The sequence below is a fragment of the Lampetra planeri genome, chromosome 48 (genome assembly GCF_965212315.1).
Source record: "Lampetra planeri chromosome 48, kcLamPlan1.2.h2, whole genome shotgun sequence".
NCBI classification, from domain to species: Eukaryota; Metazoa; Chordata; class Hyperoartia; order Petromyzontiformes; family Petromyzontidae; genus Lampetra; species Lampetra planeri.
The window spans coordinates 6,550,953-6,574,345 of record NC_136154.1 but is presented as its reverse complement, the minus strand read 5'-3'; the positions used below and the strand labels follow the sequence as shown (position 1 = coordinate 6,574,345).

At 53.5% G+C, this 23,393-nt stretch overlaps 2 protein-coding genes across 2 annotated transcripts; both read right to left on the bottom strand.

Annotated features, from left to right (window-relative positions):
• Positions 1–716: 716 nt before the first annotated feature.
• LOC144733734 (uncharacterized) lies at positions 717–23,348 on the bottom strand. The gene is made up of 4 exons (XM_078615757.1): positions 23,225–23,348; positions 10,455–11,757; positions 7,743–7,909; positions 717–3,738 (listed from the first exon to the last, which is right to left on the bottom strand). The coding sequence occupies exons 2-4, from the start codon at positions 11,739–11,741 to the stop codon at positions 2,556–2,558; spliced, it is 2,637 nt and encodes an 878-aa protein (XP_078471883.1). The 5' UTR covers positions 11,742–11,757; positions 23,225–23,348; the 3' UTR covers positions 717–2,555.
• On the bottom strand, positions 14,860–23,228 carry LOC144733617 (uncharacterized). The gene has a single exon (XM_078615636.1). The coding sequence runs from the start codon at positions 21,547–21,549 to the stop codon at positions 18,670–18,672; it is 2,880 nt and encodes a 959-aa protein (XP_078471762.1). The 5' UTR covers positions 21,550–23,228; the 3' UTR covers positions 14,860–18,669.
• Positions 23,349–23,393: the final 45 nt, after the last annotated feature.

The following is a 23,393-nucleotide window of genomic DNA, read 5'->3' as shown; positions in this document are numbered from 1 at the left end:
AATTTGTTTTTAGATGTCTGTTGCTTGCTTCATCAGGGTTCTTGCTTGCTCGATGTTGTAGTGGCTGCATGCTGGGATTTTGCCCTCATGCGTAATTAATGCACGGTGCTATTGGGGTCCTATTGGTGTGAATGACGCAACGTAAAATGACCGCATTGTCAAATTCAGGATGGTGGTTGTTGAAGACTTTTCCGTCAGACTGCAAACGTAATAATAAAACGTCTCGTTGGCCCCAAATCTGAGCAATTCTGATTGAAGCTGCCCACCGGTGGGCAGCAACCGAGGATAATGACTTCCAATCCGATTGGTTTAATCCGTCACCGGTGACGATCGTCGGCAACGATTGCCCGGAAATTTCCCGAGTGTACATAGTTAAGTGAACCCTCTTAATCCCCTGTGGGATGCGGTTTCTTTGGGAGGGCCAAACCAAATCATTTTGTGGGCCTCATACCGCCTTCGGGCTGGACGTTCCCCTCCCCTGACGTAGGGTAACATAAAACGGAAGGTGGGGTGGCTGTTGTATCACGAACCGTAAACCAGCCCCACTTGATTTACATTTGATGCCTTCGAGTTTGTGGATTGCGGATTTGCCGACTGCGTTTCTATTCGCAGGAACGTAACCCCTGCCCACGATGGGAAAGGTTTAGTGCACTGTTCATCAAGCATCTTCGGGACAAGACGCAGGAATTCCGAATGAGAACAATGACTCGGTCCGATCTCTTAATTCCAGTTTTATCATCTTGTATCGCAAATGCAAGTACAGAAATTCCTCGTCAACCGCGTGGGGGGGTTAGGTTCCTGGAAAATTGCGCGGTAGGAAAATCACCGGTTGGTAAAGTACAGAGGGCCTGTGATAAATAGGGGGTTAGTGGGACCACAGCCGCAGTCAGACTCATCATAGCTTAACTAAGTTGCCCGTTTATTCACTAAACACCGAATTAAATACGGTACATTATGCAACATAACATAACACAAATATTCTATTAACTTTACATAACTTGAATGTTAACGACGTTGATGATGAGATGTCGGGGGAAGGGCTGACTAGGAGCAAGAGGTTCTTAGCCCACCGTCTTACTACGGGGCCACGGACACAACCCTCACTCACCCTCGCCACTCACTACCACACTTCGGGCTCCATGATTAAGGGGGCAAAAGTAACCCGAATGTGGTTGCAATGCGACGCCATCTGCGCGCTGCGAGAATTACAGGACAGCACTACGATACAACAAAACGGATGGGAAGCCGATCAGCCGCGCAGCACCACGGCCACACAATGACGTCACACGAGACAATGACGTCATGCTGTAAAGCAACGACGTAATACCCACGCCCGTGGTTTGAAAGTTGGTATACAGGTGTAGTGACACAGTGCTGACTGCTGTACAGCAGTTGCAACTGCAGGTAGACACTTAGCGCACATGCCGTTGAGCATATACACAGGTGTGCCGGCAGCGCGGATGAACTGGGGCAAGAGTCACGGTAGACCTTGTGGGGAGGCCCCTGGAACTATCTCTGGTGGGTTCGACAAGGGAGGCGTGGCTAGGGCGGAGCCAAGCCACTCCTAGGGGAATATAAGCAGCAGACAGCGAGAGCTCCGGGGCTGCCAGTTCTGGGAGTGGACTCGTCTCGTCGTCACTGTCGTCGCCGCCGTCTTCGTCGCTGCCGCCTTCGCCCGATTATTGAGCGGCCGGACAGTAGTTAGCCGTCCCGGTTGACGCTGTCGGTGCAACGCGGACAGGGTCATGTCTGGGTCGGGTCATACGGCAGCGTGGTCGTGAGAGAGGGGGCCGGAGTTGGTGGCGGTGGAAAGTAACATGGGAAGGACGGTGCCTCCTGCGACTACCTCGTCTCCGACTGAGTGTGTGTGCCGCACGCCACCCGCACACACACAAGCCTCGCCGAGGAAGAATAGACCTACGACAATACACAGGTAATAAACCGTGTGTGCATGGAACCATGGTTGGCGAGGGATTCCTGTACTATACACTATACCAGGGGTGGCCAACCCGTAACAGACTACGAGCCAAAAAGGAGCTGTGTGTTCTGCAAAGTGCCAAGTGTATACATATATAAGTGTGTGTATATAGACAGTTTTTGGCATAGCACGGTAGACATGTCCTTGCCGCTGTAATAGTGCGTTCTATGTTATGCCCCTTGAAGGGAGCCGCATGTGGTGGAATAAAGATCTGCATGCGGCTCAGGAGAAGCCGGTTAGCCACCGCTGCACTCCACTATACACTACACCACTATACACTACACTATTCTACACTACGCAACTGTACTGCATTGAGAACTCATTTCTTTAGAACTGCTATTTGTGTTTAGTTTGTTGTCTTTCCCCCGCACCTCCCGATAATCACGGTTGCCTATGTACGGTGCGAAAGAAGTTCGACATCCTCCACGGGCACCGCCAAATCGTCCAATTTTCAGAAAAGAACTCGCTTCATACACCGCTCTCCGTGGCCCCCGCGACTCCGCATCACTCGGGCGAACCTCCCGAACATCGTTAGTCCACCCCCTCGCCTTGCCGGGGCTCGCAACCGGCAGCATCTTCAGCTGCCCCGCTGCGCCACTGATGGGCGTAGGGAAGGATCCCCTCCATCTCCATCCGCAGGCACGCCTGGCCATGTCTCGTGACCGTGTCCCCTCTCCGACGTGGAAGGGGCCACAGGCCGACATCCGCCGCCGCCGCCATCGTAGTCATCGTCGTCACCACCGCCGTCATCACCGCTGCCGCCGTTGTCACCGCCGCCGTTGTCGCCACCGCCGTCGTCACCGTCTCCGCCGTCATCACCGCCGTCGTCACCGCCATCGTCCGCGTCACCGGCCGCTTGTCCTCCCCGAATCCCTGCCGCCACCGCCGCCACCGCCGCCTCCGTCTTCGCCGCCCCTCGGGCGATCGTCCTTCCACAGGCCACGCAACTCCGGCGCCCCTTCCCGCCCTGGCGCCGGGCCAGCGCGGAGCGCCCTGGCGCCGCCCTCCCGCAGGTGGGGCACGCGCGGGCCCTCGCCCTGGCGTGGGTCTCCCGGTGAGCCAGGAGTCCACCCGACTGCGCGAACGCCTTGCCACACTCACCGCACGCGTACGGCCGCTCGCCCGTGTGCGTCCGCCGGTGCGCCGACAGCGTGCCCGAGTTGGCGAACGCCTTGCCGCACTCGGCGCACGCGTACGGTCGCTCGCCCGTGTGCGTCCTGTTGTGACTGCGCAGGTGCTCGGCGCGGCCGAAGGTGGCGCCGCACACGGAGCACTGGTAGGCGTTCTCGCCCGTATGGATCATCTGGTGGCCGCGGAAGTGGTCGACGCGGGTGAAGCCCATGCCGCACACGTCGCAGCGGTACGGCTTCTCGCCGGCGTGCACCCTCTGGTGCGTCGCGAGGGCCTCGGCCTGGGCGAACCCCTTCCTGCACACAGGGCACCGGTGAGGCCTCTCCTCCACGTGGAGGCGCTGGTGGACGCGGAAGTCCTCCGGCTCGGCGAAGGCCTCCCCGCACGTGCGGCACTTGTAGGGCTTCTCACCGACGTGCGTCTTCTGGTGGCTGATGAGGACGAAGGGCTTGTCGGTCTTGTACGGGCACAGGGTGCACTGGTACAAGATGGGCTCGGTGCGCCCTCCGTGCCGCTTCAAGTGGTCCTCCAGGGCCTGCGGGCTGACCACCACCCAGTTGCACACCGGGCAGCAGATCCTTGTCCCCTCCGCTTCCGTGCTGGCGCTCATCGTGTCCCCGTGTTCGGCACTGGCGGTGGGCAGAGAGTGAGGGGACAAGAAGGGAAATTAATCCTCGCCCCTTAGCATCTTGATTCACCCTTTTCCCGTTCTGGTGACGTACGTGTACGTCATCGGAAATAAAACCAGAAGAAAAACAAAAATAACTTTATCGGTAACCGAGGCCATGCGGGGGGGAGGGCGTGTGGCGTGGTTTGGTGCCGGCTATTGTAGAGTGTGGAGGTCGTGCCGCTTCCGTTCTCTGCGGTGAGTAACAATATATTTAAAATCATCGGCGCAACATAAAATTAAGGCTGGGCCGCCTGCACGTTCCGCGAGGTGAACTGGACACCCAGCCTGCAACTTGCACTCGTCTCGGAACTGGAAAGGGTTGAAACACCCCCAATGAGGTGCAGAAACGCCCCGATTTACGCACTCCCGCTTTACGTACTTTCGCTATAAAGTACTCGGCTAATTGTATGTACATATGTTGAACTTCTTTCACACCATACGTAGCCAGCCATGCTAATCGGAGGTGCGGGAGAAGGATAACAAATCTATACGATTCAAAATTGCATAGCTCCAGTGGCTTCCTGAAAATGGAGAAGAAAAAGCGTTCCAGATGTCAGCAGAAGCGCATCTGAAAGCGCCGCGCGATAATGCGGTGACCACCGTCTATGTTTCACGGCCAGCCAAAGCCCGCCTTTGCTGCTGCTGCGAGGATGATGACTGGAGAGTTTGTGTGATGCTGGTTCATGCTCCTCAACAACTCTGCCGTGACTTGCACCCAGGGCAGAACCTTCGGCCTACGTGCACCCCAGCTGCGCCTCACCGCCGGGGCCCTCTTCAGGTTCCTGCTTCACACTCAACGGGGAGATGGACGAAGCTTGACCTCCGCTTTCCAGCTTCATGCCTGTGAGCGTCTCACAGCCGACGCCTTCCTCGGCTTCCTGCTTCACGAGTGACCACAAGAGGCCAGGATCCGCACCGCAGGATTCCACCTTCACGCCCGGCCACAGCTCGCAGCCAGAGCTCCCTTCCCACTCCTGCTTGACGACCACCAAGGAAACGGAAGAGTCTTCGGCTCTGCTTTCCACCTTAACCGCCGGGCGTGCCTCAACGGTGGCGTCTTCTTGACGTCCTTCTCTTTCTACTTTATCCTTTTATTCTTCCTCCTCCAGTGCTGAAGGGGTCGCCGCCGGGCTCTCGACTTTGGGAATCACTTTGATCTCCCTGGGACGATTCACTCCTTCTGCCCGCCGCGGCTCCTCCGAACCGGCGAGTGTCGTCCCCCGCTCGCACGGCGGTGGTGGCACGGTGGCGGCGGGAGCAACCGCGGCGGCAAAGGCAGCGCCGGCTGCGCATCTCCCTCGCATGGACCCTCCAGTGCACATGGAGGGTCCCCGACTCCGCGAAGGCCTTCCTGCACGCGGTGCACGCCTAGGACCTCTCCCCCGTGTGCGTCCGCTAGTGAATGTTAAAGCCCCCCAGGTGCGTGAACGCCTTACCGCACACATCGCACCTGTACGGCTTCTCGCCCGTGTGGGTCCTGTGGTGGCTGCGCAGGTAGTCCGACCGTGTGAAATTCTTCCTGCACACTGTGCACCAGTTGGGCCTCTCGCCCGTGTGGATTATCTGGTTGGCTGCGGAAGTGGTCAACGCGGGTGAAGTCCATGCTGCAGACGCCACAGCGGTACGGCTTCTCACCCGCATGCACCCTCTGGAGAGTTTCCAGCTGGGCGAAGGCCTTCTTGCACATGGGGCACCGGTGGAGCCTCTCCTCCACGTGGAGCCGCTGGTGGCACGGAAGTACTCCAGCTCGGCGAACTCGTCCCCGCACGTGCGGCACTTGTAGTGCTTCTCGCCGTGCGTCTTCTGGTGGCTGATGAGGTCGAAGGGAATGTCGGTCTTGTACGGGCACAGGGTGCATTGGTACAAGATGGGCTCAGTGCGCCCTCCGTGCTGCTTCAAGTGGTCCTCTAGGGCCTGCGGGCTGACCACTACCCAGTTGCACACCGGGCAGCAGATTCTTGTCCCCTCCGCTTCCACACTGAGGCTCATCGCGTCCTCAAGTTTGGCACTTGCGGTGGGAAATCGGCAGTGGGCAAAGAGCAAGGAAACGAGAAGGGAAATTAATCCCCCCCCCCTTTAGCATCTTGAATCATCCTGTTCCCCTTCCGATGACGTACACGGAAGAAAAAATCAAATAACTTTATCGGTAGGTGAGGCCTCCACAAGGCCATGCGGGGGAGGGCCGTGTTGGCGCCGGCTATCGTAGAGTGTGCCGGTTGTGTCGCTACGCTTCTCTGCGGTGAGTAACGACATCTTTAAAAACAGCGGCACTACGACTATGCCTCTCTCTATAAGCTTAAGGCTGAGCCGCTTGCACGTTCCGCGAGGTGAACGGGACACCCACCCTGCAACATGCAGACGTCTCAGAACGGGAAAGGGTTAAAATAATCTAAATGAAGTGCAGAAACGCACTGATTTACGCCCTCCCGCTTTACCTACTTTCGCCATAACATACTCAGCTTATTCTATGTACGTACATATGTTGAACTTTTTTTCCACCGCACTTTGCCAGCTGCACTAATCGGAGGTGCGGAGGAAAGGAGAACAATCTATTTGATTTAAAATTGCATAGCTCCAGTGGCTTTCTAAAATTTAAAGAGTGTTCCAGACGGCCGCAGAAGTGCACCTGAAAGTGAGCGATGCGGTGACCGTTTTTGTTCGATGGTTAGCCAGAAGCCACTACTGCTGTGAGGATGACCGGAGTTTGCGTGATGGTTTGTGGTTCATTTGTGACAAGCACTTAATGTGTAATGAGTGTGGCCTTAAATAATGTAATGGTGGCGATGATGGTTGTGATGATGGTGGTGATGGTAGCGGTGATGGTGGTGGTGGTGATGATGGTGACCACTAGACAGGTTTTGCAGGATTGGAAGAATGCTCTGGTGGTCCCCCTCGTTAACAAGGGGGACCGCACAGACTATAACAACTACAGGAGCATCTCCCTCCTCAGTGTGCTGGGACAGGTCCTGGCAAGGATTATTCAACATTGCCTTGCCGGGCACGCTGAGGAAAGGCTCGCGGAGCCCCAATGTGGTTTCGGGAAAGGGCTGTCCCGGACAGATGTCATATTTTGTCCATCTGCTACAGCAGAGATGTAGGGAATTCCAACAGCACCTACATCTCTGATTTGTTACACCTGGTCAAGGTCTATGACACCATCAATAAGGCCTGGGCTCTGGGTTGTTCTTAATGCTTTCGGAGTCCCTGGCTCTCTGATCACAACCATGATGGTGGGCAGGCCCAGGTAAAACTATGTGGCCGGGAGTCATAGCCATTCTCTGTTCACGTTGGGGTGCAAAAGGGATGTCTTCTGGCTCCCACATTATTTAACATCTATTTAGACCACGTAGTTTGCGAAACCTTTGGTGGATGTACCGGAGGAATTTCCATCTGGTACAGATACAATTTGAGGCTGATCGATGCCCAGGTGCGGTCAAGGGATGGCCCCTATTAATCAACCGTGTTATGCATGCTGATCTGGTGATTGCTGCTCACTCAGAGGAGGAGTTGAAGGCGCTGATGCTGAAACTGGTGAGTGCCACTAAGAGGTGGGGCCTTACCATCAGCCCCACCAAAACTAAGCATGTGCCTGGGTATTTTGTACCATCGGACACTCCACCCCCACAACTCAAAATTGGTGATGGGGCCAGTTGTGGAGAGAGTGGAGAATTTTCCATACCTGGGCAGTGGTCTCACTCCGAATCAGTCGAGTGGCATTATTTTCTCATCGGCTGTGTAACGCTGTGTGGAAGCTACCTGGTCTGTTGCTCCACAGAAAGCTTCGGGTCTTCTCGGCCACGGTCTCTCTCACACGGTCTCTCTCCCACGGTCTCTCACCCACGGCCTCTCACCCACGGCCTCTCCCCCACGGTCTCTCACCCACGGTCTCTCACCCACGGTCTCTCCCCCACGGTCTCTCCCCCACGGTCTCTCACCCACGGTCTCTCACCCACGGTCTCTCACCCACGGTCTCTCTCCCACGGTCTCTCCCCCACGACCTCCGCTCCCTCTCCGTCGTCTTCCTTCCGTCGCGTGCGAATGACGTGGGGGGGGAAAGTGGGAGCAAGCAACGCCGGCGTGACGTCACGAGCGGTTGGGGTGATGACGTCACGACCGGTGGAGGACGAAGTGACGTGACGTCACGACCGGTGGGGTGGGTGCGAAGAGACGTGACGTCAATGGCAACGAAGGGCATGATGTTTGTTCTGCAAACAGACGTGACGTCGTGCGATGCGGTAGACAATTTGGTGGCCGGACAGATTCCAGGGCCCCGCCTTTAACCTCCCGAACACTGCCCCATAGACTCAACACTGCCCATAGACTCAACACTACCCATAGACTCAACACTGCCCTTAGACTCAACACTGCCCATAGACTCAACACTGCCCATAGACTCAACACTACCCATAGACTCAACACTACCCATAGACTCAACACTGCCCATAGACTCAACACTACCCATAGACTCAACACTGCCTAGACTTAACAATCATTCACCCAGATTCCATTTGTTGGGGGTGTGCGAGAAATGGACAGATTTTTTAAAGGTAAATCTTAAACACAAACTAAGCATGGGCACGTAAGTCCACAATTTGTTTCATCAAGCCCTGCGTATTTATTAACATGATATATTTTTTGTAAGGATTGAGAACCAACGGGGTGCAAGGCTGCAGAGAATGTTAAGAACGACCGCTCTAGAGTGTTTACCAAAGTTTAAAGTCCGTTGCACGTTATCCATCCATGCATGTTGCTTCGCCCATACCTCCAGATCGCCAAAGGTCCCCAAAAGGCGTTGTTTCAAAATTTGGTCTGGTGTCTTCTCCGCCGTTGGATGATAGGGTGGTGAGATGTTAACTACCTCGTCTGGTATTACAGGTCGTGGGTTCAATCCCAGCACTGACACGGGCTGCTGTATATGTGGAATTTGCACGTGTCTCTCTCCCCGTCGTTCACGTGGATTTTCTCCGGGTGCTCCAGTTTCCCCTTCCCACCCCCCGACATTTAGAATCAACATCACCAGGCGTTTAGAGAGCAGTTGGCTGCTGCTATAAGGGGCCGTCCATAAATAACGTCACGCACCTAGGGGGGGGGGGTCAGATATTTGTGACGAGGTGGGGGGGGGGTTAATAAATGTGACGTCACATCAAAATGCGCAATTTTAAATAAATATAGACAACACGTTCTACTTAATTAAATAGACTTTTTAATAAAAAAAATTATCCTACATCAGTGTGCAGCGCCACATTAAATACGCACTACAATGACAATAGTTTTGAGCGATTTGGAGCATGTTTTATTTTTGGATTTTTGGGGGGTGGGCAGAGCTTTGTGACGTCATATTTCAGGGGGGGGTCTGACTTTTTGTGACGCCGTGTGACGAAGGGGGGGGGGGGGGGAATCGTCCAAAAGCGCTTGACGTTATTTATGGACGGCCCCGTATCATTTGTGATGGTCAGGTCACTTGCGAAAAAGAGCTACATGACTCAGTGGTGGGCCTTACCTGGTAAAGTAAAACAAAGAGTCTACGTAGTTTTCACTTCACGTGTATCGGTTCAGAGCAAAAGATATTGCCTCCACCTTGTGTACCTTCAGTCCTTCACAGTCGTGCAGACACGCTTGCGCCATTTCGAACGGCCGATGTATCGCGCCGCATTTTCTCAACATTTATCTCTCTCGGTCATGTTGTATATATTATTTTTAAAAATAAACATATATAAATAATAAATATGTAATTTCAAGAAAGTATGCAAATTTAAGAAATTATGCAAATGTTTGTAATTGTGTAAATTAAGCTCGGCTTCGTTGTCTAGGGGTGTATAACCAATCGTGATAATACCATGATTCTCGCTTAAACTTTTACCGATTATATTTTAGTGTAATTATGTCCAGTCTCGGGACTCAGATCTCGCCGCAGGATACAGTTCTTATAATTAAAATTATTATGCATGAACTTAGGAAGAAACCACTCAGACTCTGCTGTGTTAAGTAACTTGAACATCTAAAAACACTCTAATATGCGAACACACTTATGATCGGAATTGCCACAACAGTACTCCTGAAGATGTCCTACTCATCGAACTGTCCAATTTACCCTCAATGGTTACGTTGTTAGACTGAGCAATAGTAAAGCAACAATACACAACGATAGGAAAGTCCTTAAAAGTGACAATATTAATATGGAAACGTGCTAAATAAACATGTGCCCAATGGCAAAAGGGGGCATCAACCAATTAATTGGCAAGATTATGCAATTAAATAAATATCATCATGAGACCTCCTTTGCCAGTACCAAAATATGAGAATAGGTTTTCCCCTTTTTTCTGGCAACAAAACAGGTGTTCAGATGTTAAAACACCAAACTTAAACCTTTTACAAGGAATCGTGCCTGCATTAACCACAATACTTGTGGTCAGAATGCAAACAAAAACATACTCTGATAATATATGCATTGTCTTTGAAACGGATTGGTCCACACCAGAGACACCGTTTGAGACTAGGCTTGAAAGAAAGCTGTCTCTATTCATGCGGTTCAAGGGAGAGAACAATGCTTTTCATGACTAGCTAATAGTTAACACACCACCTTGGGATGGCAACCCTTTTCGAAACAAAACTTCCCACATAGACCTCAACATCCGTTCCCAAAGCAGAGACTCGGCCTCCCGTGTGCCACCTTCACCCCAGCCGCGTCTCACAGCCGGGGATTTCTTCCCGTTCCTGCTTCACGATCGAGAAGGGAACTGAAGAATCCTCCCCCCCCAGTTCTACCTTCACCCCTGGCCAAGTCTCGACGCTGGCGATCCCATCGTGCTCCCGCTTCACGATCGACAGGGAGGCGGAAGGATCTTCACCGTCGCATTCCACCTTAACCCCCGGCCACGTCTCGAAGCTGAGAGTCTCTCCGTGTTCTGATGTTAGCGATGCCGAGGGGGTCGCTGAGGGGATCGCCGAGGGGGTCGTCGCGGGACCCTCGCCCCCGAGGCTTGCCACGACCTGCCCAGTGGCAGTCGCACCCTCGTGGAGCCCGGCCCTCTCGCGGGTGTGGCGGCGCGCCTGGAGGCTCCCCGACCCGGAGGAGGCCTTCCCACGTTTGGGGCACGCGAAGGGCCTCCCGCCGGCGTGCGTCCTCTTGTGCACGTGGAGGGTGCCCAAGTGCGTAAACGAGCTGCCACACACGTCGCACGCGTACGGCCTCTCGCCTGTGTGGGTGCGCTTGTGGATGCCCAGGGTGCCCGACTGGGCGAATGACTTCCCGCACGTGGAGCACCTGTACGGCCTCTCGCCCGTATGGGTCCTCGCGTGTATGACGAGGCCCCTCGACTGGGCGAATCGCTTCCCGCACGCCGCGCACCCGTAGGGCTTCTCTTCCGCGTGGGTCTTCTCGTGGTTGAAGAGCGTCCCCGACTGCTTGAATGCCTTGCCACATGTGGCGCACCTGTACGGCTTTTTGCCCGTGTGGACCCGCTTGTGGGCGACAAGGACGGCCGAGTGAGTGAACGTCTTGCCGCACACGGTGCACGCGTACGGCTTCTCGCTCGTGTGGATCCTCTGGTGGTTGAGGAGGTGTTGCGACTGAGTGAAGTCCTCTCCACAGACGTTACAGCAGTAGGGCCTCTCGTCTGCGCGGATCCTCCCGTCCGGTGAGACGTCTCCTGGCGGTGGGGAGAATGCCTTCCCGCGTCGCGCCCGCTTCATGTGCACGCTCTGATGGGAGCAGAAGTCTCCTGAATTCGCGAAAACTTCATCGCACACCCAGCACTTGTAGGGCTTATCGTCGGCGTGGCTCCTCTGGTGGCCGATCAGAGTGGCCGCTTTGTCCGTGCTGTACGGGCAGTGGGGGCACTGGTACAGCACGGACTCGGTCCGGCGCCTGTGCTGCTTCATGTGGTCCTCCAGGGCAGGCAGGCTGATCACCACCCAGTTGCAGATCGGGCAGTAGATCTTCATCTCTCCTCCCTCGTTCATCGTTCCCGTCCTGGCACTGGGGCAAAGAGTGAGGCACACGAAAGAAAATTAATCTCCCCCGCCCTGCCCCTGTGAAGTATCGCAAACAAGTTTAACACGTAGGCTTTCGCGACCAATATTATTCATTATTATGAATATCGCAAACAAGTCGTGAAGCTAGAAACCACGAACACCAGTTGCTATCCGTCGAACAAAAACAGTGGTCGCCGCTGCGTCGCGTGGCACTTTCAGATGCTGCTGCTTGTGGTGGATGTCTGGAACGCTCTTCCTCTCCGGTATGAGGAAGCCACTGGCAGCGACGATGCACTTTTAAATCATCATCAAAATTTACAAACTAATTTATTTAGAACTGCTGATTTTTGTTGTGTTGTCCTTTCCCCGCACCTCCGATTAGCACGGTTAGCAACTGTTCTGTTATTTTTTCTGCTTTGCCCAATCTTGATAAATCGGACTTAAACTCATATCGTGTGTGTGTGTGTATCGTGTGTTTGCCATTGAAAATCACTGACTCTCCATGCCCACATTGGACATATGTAGAAAAGAGCTTAATAGCTCATCGGATTCCTCCTCCTGCAGTCACAATAAAGATTCTGATTCTGACTGAGATGATGAGCAGATACACCACCTGTGCCCCCTACTGTGCAAACTTGCTGCGTTTTAGTCGCACGGCGCTCTGCTCGTTGTTGTGAGCGTCGCTCCTCTACCCTACGTTGTTGCTGGAGGGCGACTGCCCCCAACTGCCCAGTAGCAGCGTCCTTCACGAGCCTCCTCCTCCTCCACAGCGGCCAATCTTGACACCGCTGGTACCAGTCATTGGCAAGTCCACTCAGCTCCACATCCTCCCGTACCGCATCAACGCCATCTTATCCCCAGCCCGTACCGCACCCGTTTAGCCCCCCTCTATCCGGCCAAAGAGATGCTGCTTGGGCATGCGGTGGCTGGGCATGCGGGCTACATGACCCAGTCAAAGCAGCCTTGGAGGAGCTCGCCGATGATAGGGACCCTGTCCAGATCTTTGTGAGCTCCTCACACTGCGACTCAGCCTGCAGGTTAAACCCACAATGGATCGTGGGCATGGCCGGCCTGCAAGTTGCAAACCAGCGCAGACACAACAACAACAAGAACCACCATTCGCCACAAAGTGGCGGTGACGTCACCACGGCGCCTGTGGCAGGCTAGGTGCACTTTGAGGCCGTCACGTGAAGTGTCGAGGGCTCACTGCTGGCAGGAGGACAGAGATGCAGACCCGAAAATTAAAAAGATCCCTGGTATAAAATTTGACTTAAAACTTCCGTGACCGCAGGAATTCACATTCTTTGGTTCTTTCGGTAGTCACGTAGATAGAAAATAAGGGGCCGTCCATAAATGACGTCACACACCTAAGGGGGGGAGGGGGGTCAGACATTTGTGACGATGTGTGACGAGGGGGGGGAGGGGGAGGTTTTAGAAATGTGATGTCATGTCAAAATGCACAACTTTAAATAAATATAATTGTTATAACAACACTAATTTAGATACATTTTCATTATTAATTATTTTATTATTTACATTTACTAAGGTCACCTTTTATTTATTCCATGAAGGAGCATTTTGCTTCTGCATGGGAGAATGGAGAAGCATACATTTTGTATTTTTTTTTTATGAATGTTATTAAACATTTTGATTTAAATTATTCTACCAGGGCTTTTCATTCTGTGGAATTAATGTGATTGTTATAATTGTACTCTCCATTTTGCTTCGTTCTACTACAAAGATTCAAGTATTTTTTTTATAGTTATAATTACTTTTAATAATTTATAATAAGATAATTTATATATCATATTCTGAACATCTGCAGTTTTAGTTAGACGTTGAATATTTTCAAGTGAATGTTATGCTAAATTTCAGCTTTCCAGCGCCTCCTTTTTAATACATGTTTTCTCCTACAACATCAGAGTGCAGCGCCACATTAAATACGCACTACAATGGCAATAGTTTCAAGCGATTTGAAGCATGTTTTATTATCAAAATGTAAAGATGGTTTGTGGGGGGGGGGGCAAAGCTTTGTGACGTCATATTTGAGGGGGGTCTGACTTTTTGTGACGCCGTGACGAGCGGGGGAGGGCAAAAATCGGCCAAAATCGCGTGACGTCATTTATGGACGGCCCCTAAAAATGTAATTACAAATAAAAGCAAAAAAACCCCCGACGTTTCGATCGCAACACAAGCAGTCTTCCTCAGGCGTAGAGAAAAGACCGCTTGTGTTTCATTATTTAAATGCTTATTTTATTGTATTTATTATTTTTATTTTGTATCTACGGAAATAACCAAAGAATATCCCTCGTGTAGCCTTACCAGACTGTTGGGGCAAGTGCTGTTAGCGAGCACCTACGAAGGCCAGAACGGCACACGGGGGGGGGGGGGTGGCCAACACCACGCCCGGCCGCCTTTGCCTCTCCCCCAGTGGCGATGTTGAACTTTACACCGCTACACAAGACGCACAACCACGCAGACACGGAGGCCTGTATCTGTGCGTGACGTCACCCAACCCAGTTCGTGACGTCACTCACGGCGTCCACAGGCCCCTCCCCCCGGGCGGTGGTAACATGACGTAACGCACACACAGGCGCGATTGACGACACGTCAGTGACGTCTGTGGCCAGGTTGTGCCTCCAAGCACTTGAGGGGTGGACAAAATAACAGAGTGGCTCTTAGAATGATGGGGGCATTGGGGCATGGCGGTGAGGTGTGGGAAGCTGTGAACCCCAAGCTACTGTGGGCTTTGCTTCTTCATCAATGGGAGGCAAGACATGGTGGTGGTGACTTACGCCCAACAAAGATGAACATCAGTCAACGCTGATGAGTTTACATGACCTTTATGACCTCCTGTGCTGGCTAGATAGGCGACTCTATAAATGGGTGCTTTGGCACGCGGCTCAACGTTATGATGATTAGCATACGTTGTATAAAGTGTGATTTTCTTAGTTTAGATTGGACCAAGGGCAAAAACAAATAGCAAGTGGTCATCCGGTGGCTGAGTTTGTTGTATTTGTGTACTTTCTTGAAACGTAAACCCAATAGTTTGTCAGTTAAAAAGCGTTACATGGCAGGCATGGACACAGAGAGACAGACAGCCAAAACAATTGACTTGATCGTATTTGTTACAGTTCAGTATTACATGCAAATGTACGACGTTTCCTCTTAATTTACGAGGTGTTAACGGTGCATTAACCTTTTTGTTGCGTTGAACCGTAACACGTTTCACAACACCGACCATGCGGGCATTGAAATATGGCGCTGTACACGACTTATGAACCGTGCAATGTTACAAACGGAGGGCGGGGTCAGATGGAGCTCGTGAAGGTGGTGGGCAGAGGGGTGACTCAGTGGAACCCGACATGTCACGGACGTTTGTGCATGCGCCTCTTCCCCCTGTTGCGAGAAACCGGGAGCTCAGGCTGCGAGCTGTGGCCGGGCGTGAAGATGGAATCCTGCGGAGAAGATCCTGGCCTCTCACCCAGTCGCTCACGAAGCAGCAAACCGAGGAAAGCGCCGGCTGTGAGATACGCGCGGGCGTGAAACTAAAAAGCGGAGGTCGAGATTCGACCGTCTCCCCGTTGAGTGTGAAGTGAGGGGGGACGGGCGTCTTGCGTGGAGTAGGACATTCTATCGATGGTCGAGTACGACCAAACGTGGCCACAATGCATTCCTCCCGCCCGCGAGACCGCGCCGTTCGTGAATTACCAACGGAGTCAACCGAGAAAAATTAAGTGGCAGCAAATTTGCTTCGCTGGACAAGCTGCAATCTCAACCGGTTCTGCCGCGAGTTTTTGAGAACTTATTTAGTGTTGTGAAGCCTCCCCAAGGTGCACCACCAGTTACTCGTCGAATACACATACGCTACCATAATCGTGTAAGTTCTAATGAGTCTAGACCAGTGGTTTTACTTCTTAACCTGCGGTGCACACCTGGGTGCGAGATGCCCTTTTCTGGGGGTAGCGAGACATGGCAGAATCTTTTTTAGAAGGGTAAATCATCGAAACAGACTCAACACTACCCATAGACTCAACACTGTCTACAGACTTAACACTCATTCACCCACTCACCTATTCCCCTGTCCAATCCCATGAGAGCAGTGGTTCTTAAACTGGGGTGCACGCACCACCTGAGGGTGCGAGATTCCCTTTGTTGGGGGTGTGCGAGAAATGACCAGGTTTTTTTTTAGACGGTAAATAATCAAAAACACAAATTAAGCACGGGCAAGTAAACAACTTTGTTCCATCAAGCCCTGCATATTTATTAACATACATTTTTGTTTTACCATTGAGAACCAACGGGGTGCAATGCTGCAGTGAAGGTTAATAACCACCGCTCTAGATTGTTTTCCAAAGTTTAAAGTCTGTTGCACGTTATCCATCCATGCCTGTTGCGTCGCCCACACCTCCAGATCGCCAAAGGTCCCAAAAAGATGTTGTTTCAAAATTTGCTTTGGTGCCTTCTCCGCTTTTGGGTGACATGGTGGCGAGATGTTAACTACCTCGTCTGGTATACAGGAGGTCGTGGGTTCAATCCGAGCTCTGACATGGCCTGCTGTATATTTGGAATTTGCACGTATCTCTCTCCCCGTGGTTCGCGTGGATTTTTCCCCAGGTCCTCCGGTTTCCACCCCCCCCTCCCCCCCGACATTTAGAATCAACATCACCAGGCGTTTAGAGAGTCTTTGGCTGCTGATATAAGTGTCCACGTGATGATAGGCCACTTCGTTGAGGTATCATTTGTGATGGCCAGGTCGCTTCTGTTAGACTGGGCAATAAAACAATAGGCTAACTCTTCATAGTAGCGCGACAATACACGACGATAGGACAAGTCCTTAATTATTACAGTATTCATACGGAACCGCACGAAAGAAACATGTGTCCAATGGCAAAAGTGGACATCAATGAATTCATTGGTAAGAATATGCAATTAAAGAAATATCCTGAAACAATCGTGTACATGTGAGTGTGTGTGTTTGGCTAACAGATGCTTATCAATTGACTAATGGGACATCAATGAATTCACGGGCAAAATTCTGTGATTAAAATAAATATCTCAAAACAATAGTATTCATGTGTGTAGATTCGTAACATAGATGCTTATAAATATTTAGTGTGTCATCAATTAGTTCATTGGTAATATTACGTGATAAAAGAAAACTAATGACTAAAATACTTCTAAATGACCATATTCATGCATATATTATGAGAATGTTTTCTGTTTGCATGACATGATTCCTTGTAAAAGGTTTCAGTTTGGTGTTTTAACATCTTAACCCCTGTTTTGTTGCTAGAAAAAGGGGAAAACCTATTCTCATAATGACCAAAATACTTCTAAACGACCGTATTCATGCGGTTCAAAGGACAGAACAATGCTTTTCACGACTAGCGAATAGTTAACACACCACCTGGGGATGGCAACCCTTTTCGAAACAAAACTTCTTGGAACAATCTTATTCATACCGATATGCGCGTTGTATGTGTGTGTTGGACCGCAGTCACCACGAGGTCCAATAATTATAGCGGGCAGTATGGTTTGATTTATCCACGTACTATTCCTGCTAACTGTCCTGCTGAGGTCAAAGGTGAACTTCGTAGTGCAGCGTTCCTTGTACCGAAAATACGTCAGGTCCCCAGCGCTGGATTGGCGTGTGTGTCTCGAACACACGGCGTTCTCGGCTGCACCGTCAGTCTCTCTCCACCGCTGGGGTGGTTGCTGAGTCACTACGCTGTTCATGCTGGCGGCAGTGCCCGTGCTGGCAGAAAGGATGGGTCCGGCTCCTACTGCGTTGATGTGCGCGATGGTCCCGTCGCAAGATAGCACTCGCAGCTCCTCCGCTGGGTGGCAGTGCATCACCCCCTTGGCTCCAGACACTGTTGATCCTTGAACTCAACCTTTGCTGGAGTGTGCTCGGGGCTTCCGATTAAGCACGTCCACGGATTAACTGCGCGTCCAGGTCGATTAACAGTTGGAATGCCTGTGGCCCCGTCGCTTCTCGTCTCGGCAGCTTGCTTCGCGCGAGCATCCTTTGCGCCGCCCACCCTTGCCCCAGGAGGGATCCTGCTGTGAGCTGCTCATCGGCTGCTCCTCACTCTCCAAAACTCATAAAATGTATTTCCACACCTCTTAGCTTTTCACAACTCTTATAGCTTAGTACAATACAACTTATCGCAGTCCTTGACTCTGCAAGCGACTAAAAACAAGGATAAATGTAGAATAAAACTTTCAGCGATACTCCGTCTGTCAGCGCCAAACTCAATATTTAGCAACACATTGCACCTCTCTGCAAGACTCGACACCCATGTATGATCGAGGACCATACCCCGTAGCTTGCCGTTGCAAGACTGATTTGGATGGTTCGGCTTCTTTGTTATTTCCGAAATGTTTCACCTCGGCTCGTCTTCTCACAAAGGACCGGAATTCCTTTCATTTCGCTCCTCGGCCTGTGATTGGTCGGTTTCCTTTGACGACGGAAGAACTGTCCATTTGATTGTGACCGTTTGTCCGGTGTACGTGCGTGTCTGTCTGTTCTAATTTCTTGAAGTCATTGCCTAAATCACATCAAGACCCGACCCCTTTCCCCTTCTTCCAGCGGTCATCTCATGGCCTGTGGACACAGATGCTCTTAATTGCCCCTAAGCGTGGTTCCTTTTGGCCTTTTGTTTCGAGGGAGGAGTTCGCAGGTATGCATCGCTGCATTTTTTTTTAACGCGCTGAATCCATTCATATAAGAAAATCTATTAAATTAAAAATAGGCAATATCACTTAATACATGTTTTTGAAAAAGGAATATATACAACAATCAGCTTCTTGAGTGTTTAATCTCCGCTCCACGAGGCTTGCCCCCTCTGCTTAGCCCACATCCTCCACCAGAGCCACCAAATTAACAAAGGTCCCATTCGAGGACTCACTCTCACTCGACATGCTTGCTTGGAGCCTCCTCCTTCACTCTTCCCACGTAGACCTCAACATCCGTTCCCAAAACAGAGACTCTCCCTCCGGTGTGCCACATTAATCCCAGCTGCATCTCACAGCCGGGGCTTTCTTCCCGTTCCTGCTTCACGATCGAGAGGGGAACTGAAAAATCTTCCCCACCACATTCTACCTTCACTCCTGTCCACGTCTTGGAGCTGGCGATCCCTCCGTGCTCCTGCTTCACGATCGGCAGGGAGGAGGAAGGATCTTCACCGTCGCATTCCACCTTCACCCCTGGCCATGTCTCGAAGCTGAGGGTCTCGCCGTGTTCTGATGTTAGCGATGCCGAGGGGGTCGCCAAAGGGGTCGCTGAGGGGGTCGCCGCGGGACCCTCGCCCCCGAGGCTCGCCACAACCTGCCCAGCGGCAGTCACGCCCTCGTGGAGCCCGGCACTCCTGCGGGTGCAGCGGCGGAGGAGGGGGGGACGGGCCGGCGGCGTCAACACGCTTGAGTCCGCGTGGGTCTGCCGGCGCGCCCGGAGGCTCCCCGACCCGGAGGAGGCCTTCCCGCCCGCGTGCGTCCTCTTGTGCACGTGGAGGGTGCCCAAGTGTGTGAACGAGCTGCCGCACATGTCACAAGCGTACGGCTTCTCGCCCGTGTGGGTGCGCTTGTGGATGCCCAGGGTGCCCGACTGGGCGAAGGACTTGCCGCACGTGGAGCACTTGTAGGGCTTCTCGCCCGTGTGGGTCCTCGTGTGTATGACGAGGCCCTTTGACTGGGCGAATCGCTTCCCGCACACCGTGCACCCGTAGGGCTTCTCTTCCGCGTGGGTCTTCTCGTGGTTGAACAGCGTCCCCGACTGCTTGAATGCCTTTCCACATGTGGCACACCTGTACGGCTTTTTGCCCGTGTGGACCCGCTTGTGGGCGACGAAAACGGCCGAGTGAGCGAACGTCTTGCCGCACACGGCGCACGCGTACGGCTTCTTGCTTGTGTGGATCCTCTGGTGGTTGAGGAGGTGGTCCGACTGAGTGAAGTCCTCCCCGCACACGTTGCAGCAGTAGGGCCTCTCACCCGCGTGGTTCCTCTCGTCCGGTGAGACGTCTCCTGGCGGTGGGGCTAATGCCTTCCCGCGTTGCGCCTGCTTCATGTGCACGCTCTGATGGAAGCATAATTCTCTCGAATTCACGAAATCTTCATCGCACACCGAGCACTTAAAGGAAGAATCCTCCCCCTCAGATTCAACCTTCACCCCTGGACACATCTCAGAGCTGGCGATCCCTCCGCGCTCCTGCTTCATGATCAGCAGGGTGGTGGAAGGATATTCACTGTCACATTCCATCTTCACCCCCGGCCATGTCTCAAAGCTGAGGGTCTCTCCGTGTTCTGATGATAGCGATGCCGAGGGGGTCGTCGCGGGACCCTCGCCCCCGAGGCTCGCCACGACCTGCCCAGCGGCAGTCACGCCCTCGTGGAGTCTGGCCCTCCCGCCGGCACAGCGGCGGAGGAGGGGGGGATGGGCCGGCGGCGTCGACGCGCTCGAGCCCGCGCGGGCCTGCTGCTGCGCCCGGAGGCTCCCCGACCCGGAGGAGGCCTTCCCGCGCGTGGGGCATGCGAAGGGCCTCCCGCCCGCGTGCGTCCTCTTGTGCACGTGGAGGGTGCCCACGTGCGTGAACGAACTGCCGCACACGTCGCACGCATACGGCCTCTCGCCCGTGTGGGTGCGCTTGTGGATGCGCAAGGTGTCCGACTGGGCGAAGGACTTGCCGCACGTGGTGCACCTGTGAGGCCTCTCGCCCGTGTGGGTCCTCGCGTGTCTGACAAGGCCCTTTGACTGCGCGAATCGCTTCCCGCACGCCGCGCACCCATAGGGCTTCTCTTCCGCGTGGGTCTTCTCGTGGTTGAAGAGCGTCCCCGACTGCTTGAATGCTTTGCCACACGTGGCGCACCTGTACGGCTTTTGGCCCGTGTGGACCCGCTTGTGGGCGAGGAAGACGGCCGAGTGAGCGAACGTCTTGCCGCACACGGTGCACGCGTACGGCTTCTTGCTCGTGTGGATCCTCTGGTGGTTGAGGAGGTGGTGCGACTGAGTGAAGTCCTCCCCGCAGACGTTGCAGCAGTAGGGCCTCTCGCCCGCGTGGTTCCTCTCGTCCGGTGAGACGTCTCCTGGTGATGGGGTGAACGCCTTCCCGCGTCGCGCCTGTTTCACGTGCACGCTCTGATGGAAGCATAAGTCTCTCGAATTCACGAAAACTTCATCGCACACCGAGCACTTAAAGGAAGAATCCTCACCCCCACATTCTACCTCCACCGCTGGCCACATCTCAGAGCTGGCGATCCCTCCGTGCTCCCGCTTCACAATCGGCAGTGTGGTGGAAGGTTCTTCACCGTCGAATTCCATCTTCACCCCCGGCCACGTCTCGAAGCTGAGGGTCTCTCCGTGTTCTGATGTTAGCGATGCCGAGGGGGTCACCGAGGGGGTCGCCGCGGGACTCTTGCCCCCAAGGCTCGACATGACCTGCCCAGCGGCAGTCACGCCCCCTACCATCCCGCGGGTGCAGTGGCTGAGGAAGGGGGGATGGGCCGGCGGCGTCGACACGCTTGAACCCGCGCCGGCCTGCCGGCGCGCCCGGAGGCTCCCCGACGCGGAGGAGGCCTTCCCGCTCGTGGGGCACGCGAAGGGCCTCATGTGCACGCTCTGATGGGAGCAAAAGTCTCCCGAATTCGCGAAAACTTCATTGCACACCCAGCACTTGTAGGGCTTCTCGTTGGCGTGGTTCCTCTGGTGGCCGATCAGCGTGGCCGCTTCGTCCGTGCTGTACGGGCAGTGGGGGCACTGGTATAGCACGGACTCGGTCAGGCCCCTGTGCCGCTTCATGTGGTCCTCCAGGGCGGGCAGGCTGATCACCACCCAGTTGCAGATCAGGCAGTAGATCTTGATCTTTCCTCCCTCATTCACCGTTCCCGTCCTGGGACTGGGGCAAAGAGTGAGGCACACGAAGTAAAATGAATCTCCCTTGCCCCACCCCTGTGAAGTATCGCAAACAAGGCGTGAAGATTGAAACCACGGACACCGGTTGCTAACTGTAGAACAAAGGCAGTGGTCGTCGCTGCATCGCGTGGCGCTTTCAGATGCTGCTGCTTGTGGCGGACGTCTGGAACGCTCTTCCTCTCCGGTATCAGGAAGCCATTGGGAGCTACGATGCACTTTTAAATCATCATCTAGATTCTAGATTAACAAACTAATTCCTTTAGAACTGCTGCTTGTTGTTGTGTTTAATTTGTTGTCCTTCCCCCGCACCTCCGATTAGCGCGGTTGGCTACTTGTTCTGTTGTTATTCTTGCTGCCTTGCCCAATCTTGATAAATCGAACTTAAACAATTAATTTCCATTTTGCGACTTGCCTACCTTTTGTTCTATTTTGCACTCCTATCGTTTGTTTGTGTGTATCATGTTTGTGTGTATCGTGTTTTTGTGTATAGTGTGTTTGTGTGTATCGTGTGTTTGCCGTTGAAAATCACTGACTCCCCATGCCCATACTGGACATCTGTAGAAAAGAGATTAATAGCTCATCGGATTCCTCCTGCAGTCTAAATAAAGATTCTGATTCTGACAGAGATGACTGGCAGATGCACCACCTGTGCCCCCTACTGTGCAAACTTGGTGCTCTTAGTAGCCCAGCGCTCTGCTCGTTGTTTTGAGCGTCGCTCCTCTGCGTTACGTTTTTGCTGGAGGGCGGCTGCCTCCAACTGCCCAGTAGCAGCGTCCTTCACGAGCCTCCTCCTCCTCCACAGAGGCCGATCTTGACACCGCTGGTACCAGTCATCGTCAAGTCCACTCAGCTCCACATCCTCCCGTACCGCATCAGCGCCATCTCATCTTTAGCCCGTGCCGCGCCCGTTTAGCACCCCTCGATCAATGCCGTGGCTGGGCATGCGGGCTACATGACCCAGCCAAAGCAGCCTTGGAGGAGCTCGCCGATGATAGGGACCCTGTCCAGATCTTTGAAGGATCTGTGAGCTGCTCACACTGCGACTCAGCCCACAGGTTAAACCCACGATGGATCGTGGGCAGGGTCGGCCTGCAAGTTGCAAACCGGCGCAGACACAACAACAACAAGAACCGCCATTCGCCACAAAGTGGCGGTGACGTCACCACGGCGCCTGTGCCAGGCTAGGTGCACTTTGAGGCCGTCACGTGAAGTTAGCGAGCACCTACGGAAGGCCAGAGCGGCACACGAGGGGGTGGGTGGCCAGCACCATGCCCGGCCGCCTTTGTCTCTCCCCCAGTGGCGATGTTTACCACACACACAGCACCAGGCACACATTTGAGGCTGAGTCGACCTAGGGGAGAACCAGGATCGGTTCAGATAATCGTCACTGGCGGTGTTGGCCGTGAGCAGGAATCGAACTCGGGTCGCCGGGTTCGTAGCGCTAACCGCTGCACCACCGCTCCTCACAGGTCACAGGAGCAGGCGCACAGACAAAGATCCCCCAGGTAGCCTCACACAGGCTGCAGTCGCAAGTGCTGCTGTTAGTAGCGAGTAGCAGTACCTATGAAGGGGGTCGGTATCCAGCACCACGCCCGGCCACCTTTGTCTCCCCCAACTTCACACCACACAGAGATACGGAGACCTCGACTCTCTGTCTCCGTGCGTGACGTCACCCAGCCCCGTGCGTGACGTCACTCAAGTCGTCCACGCCCCCCCTCGGGGAGTGGTAA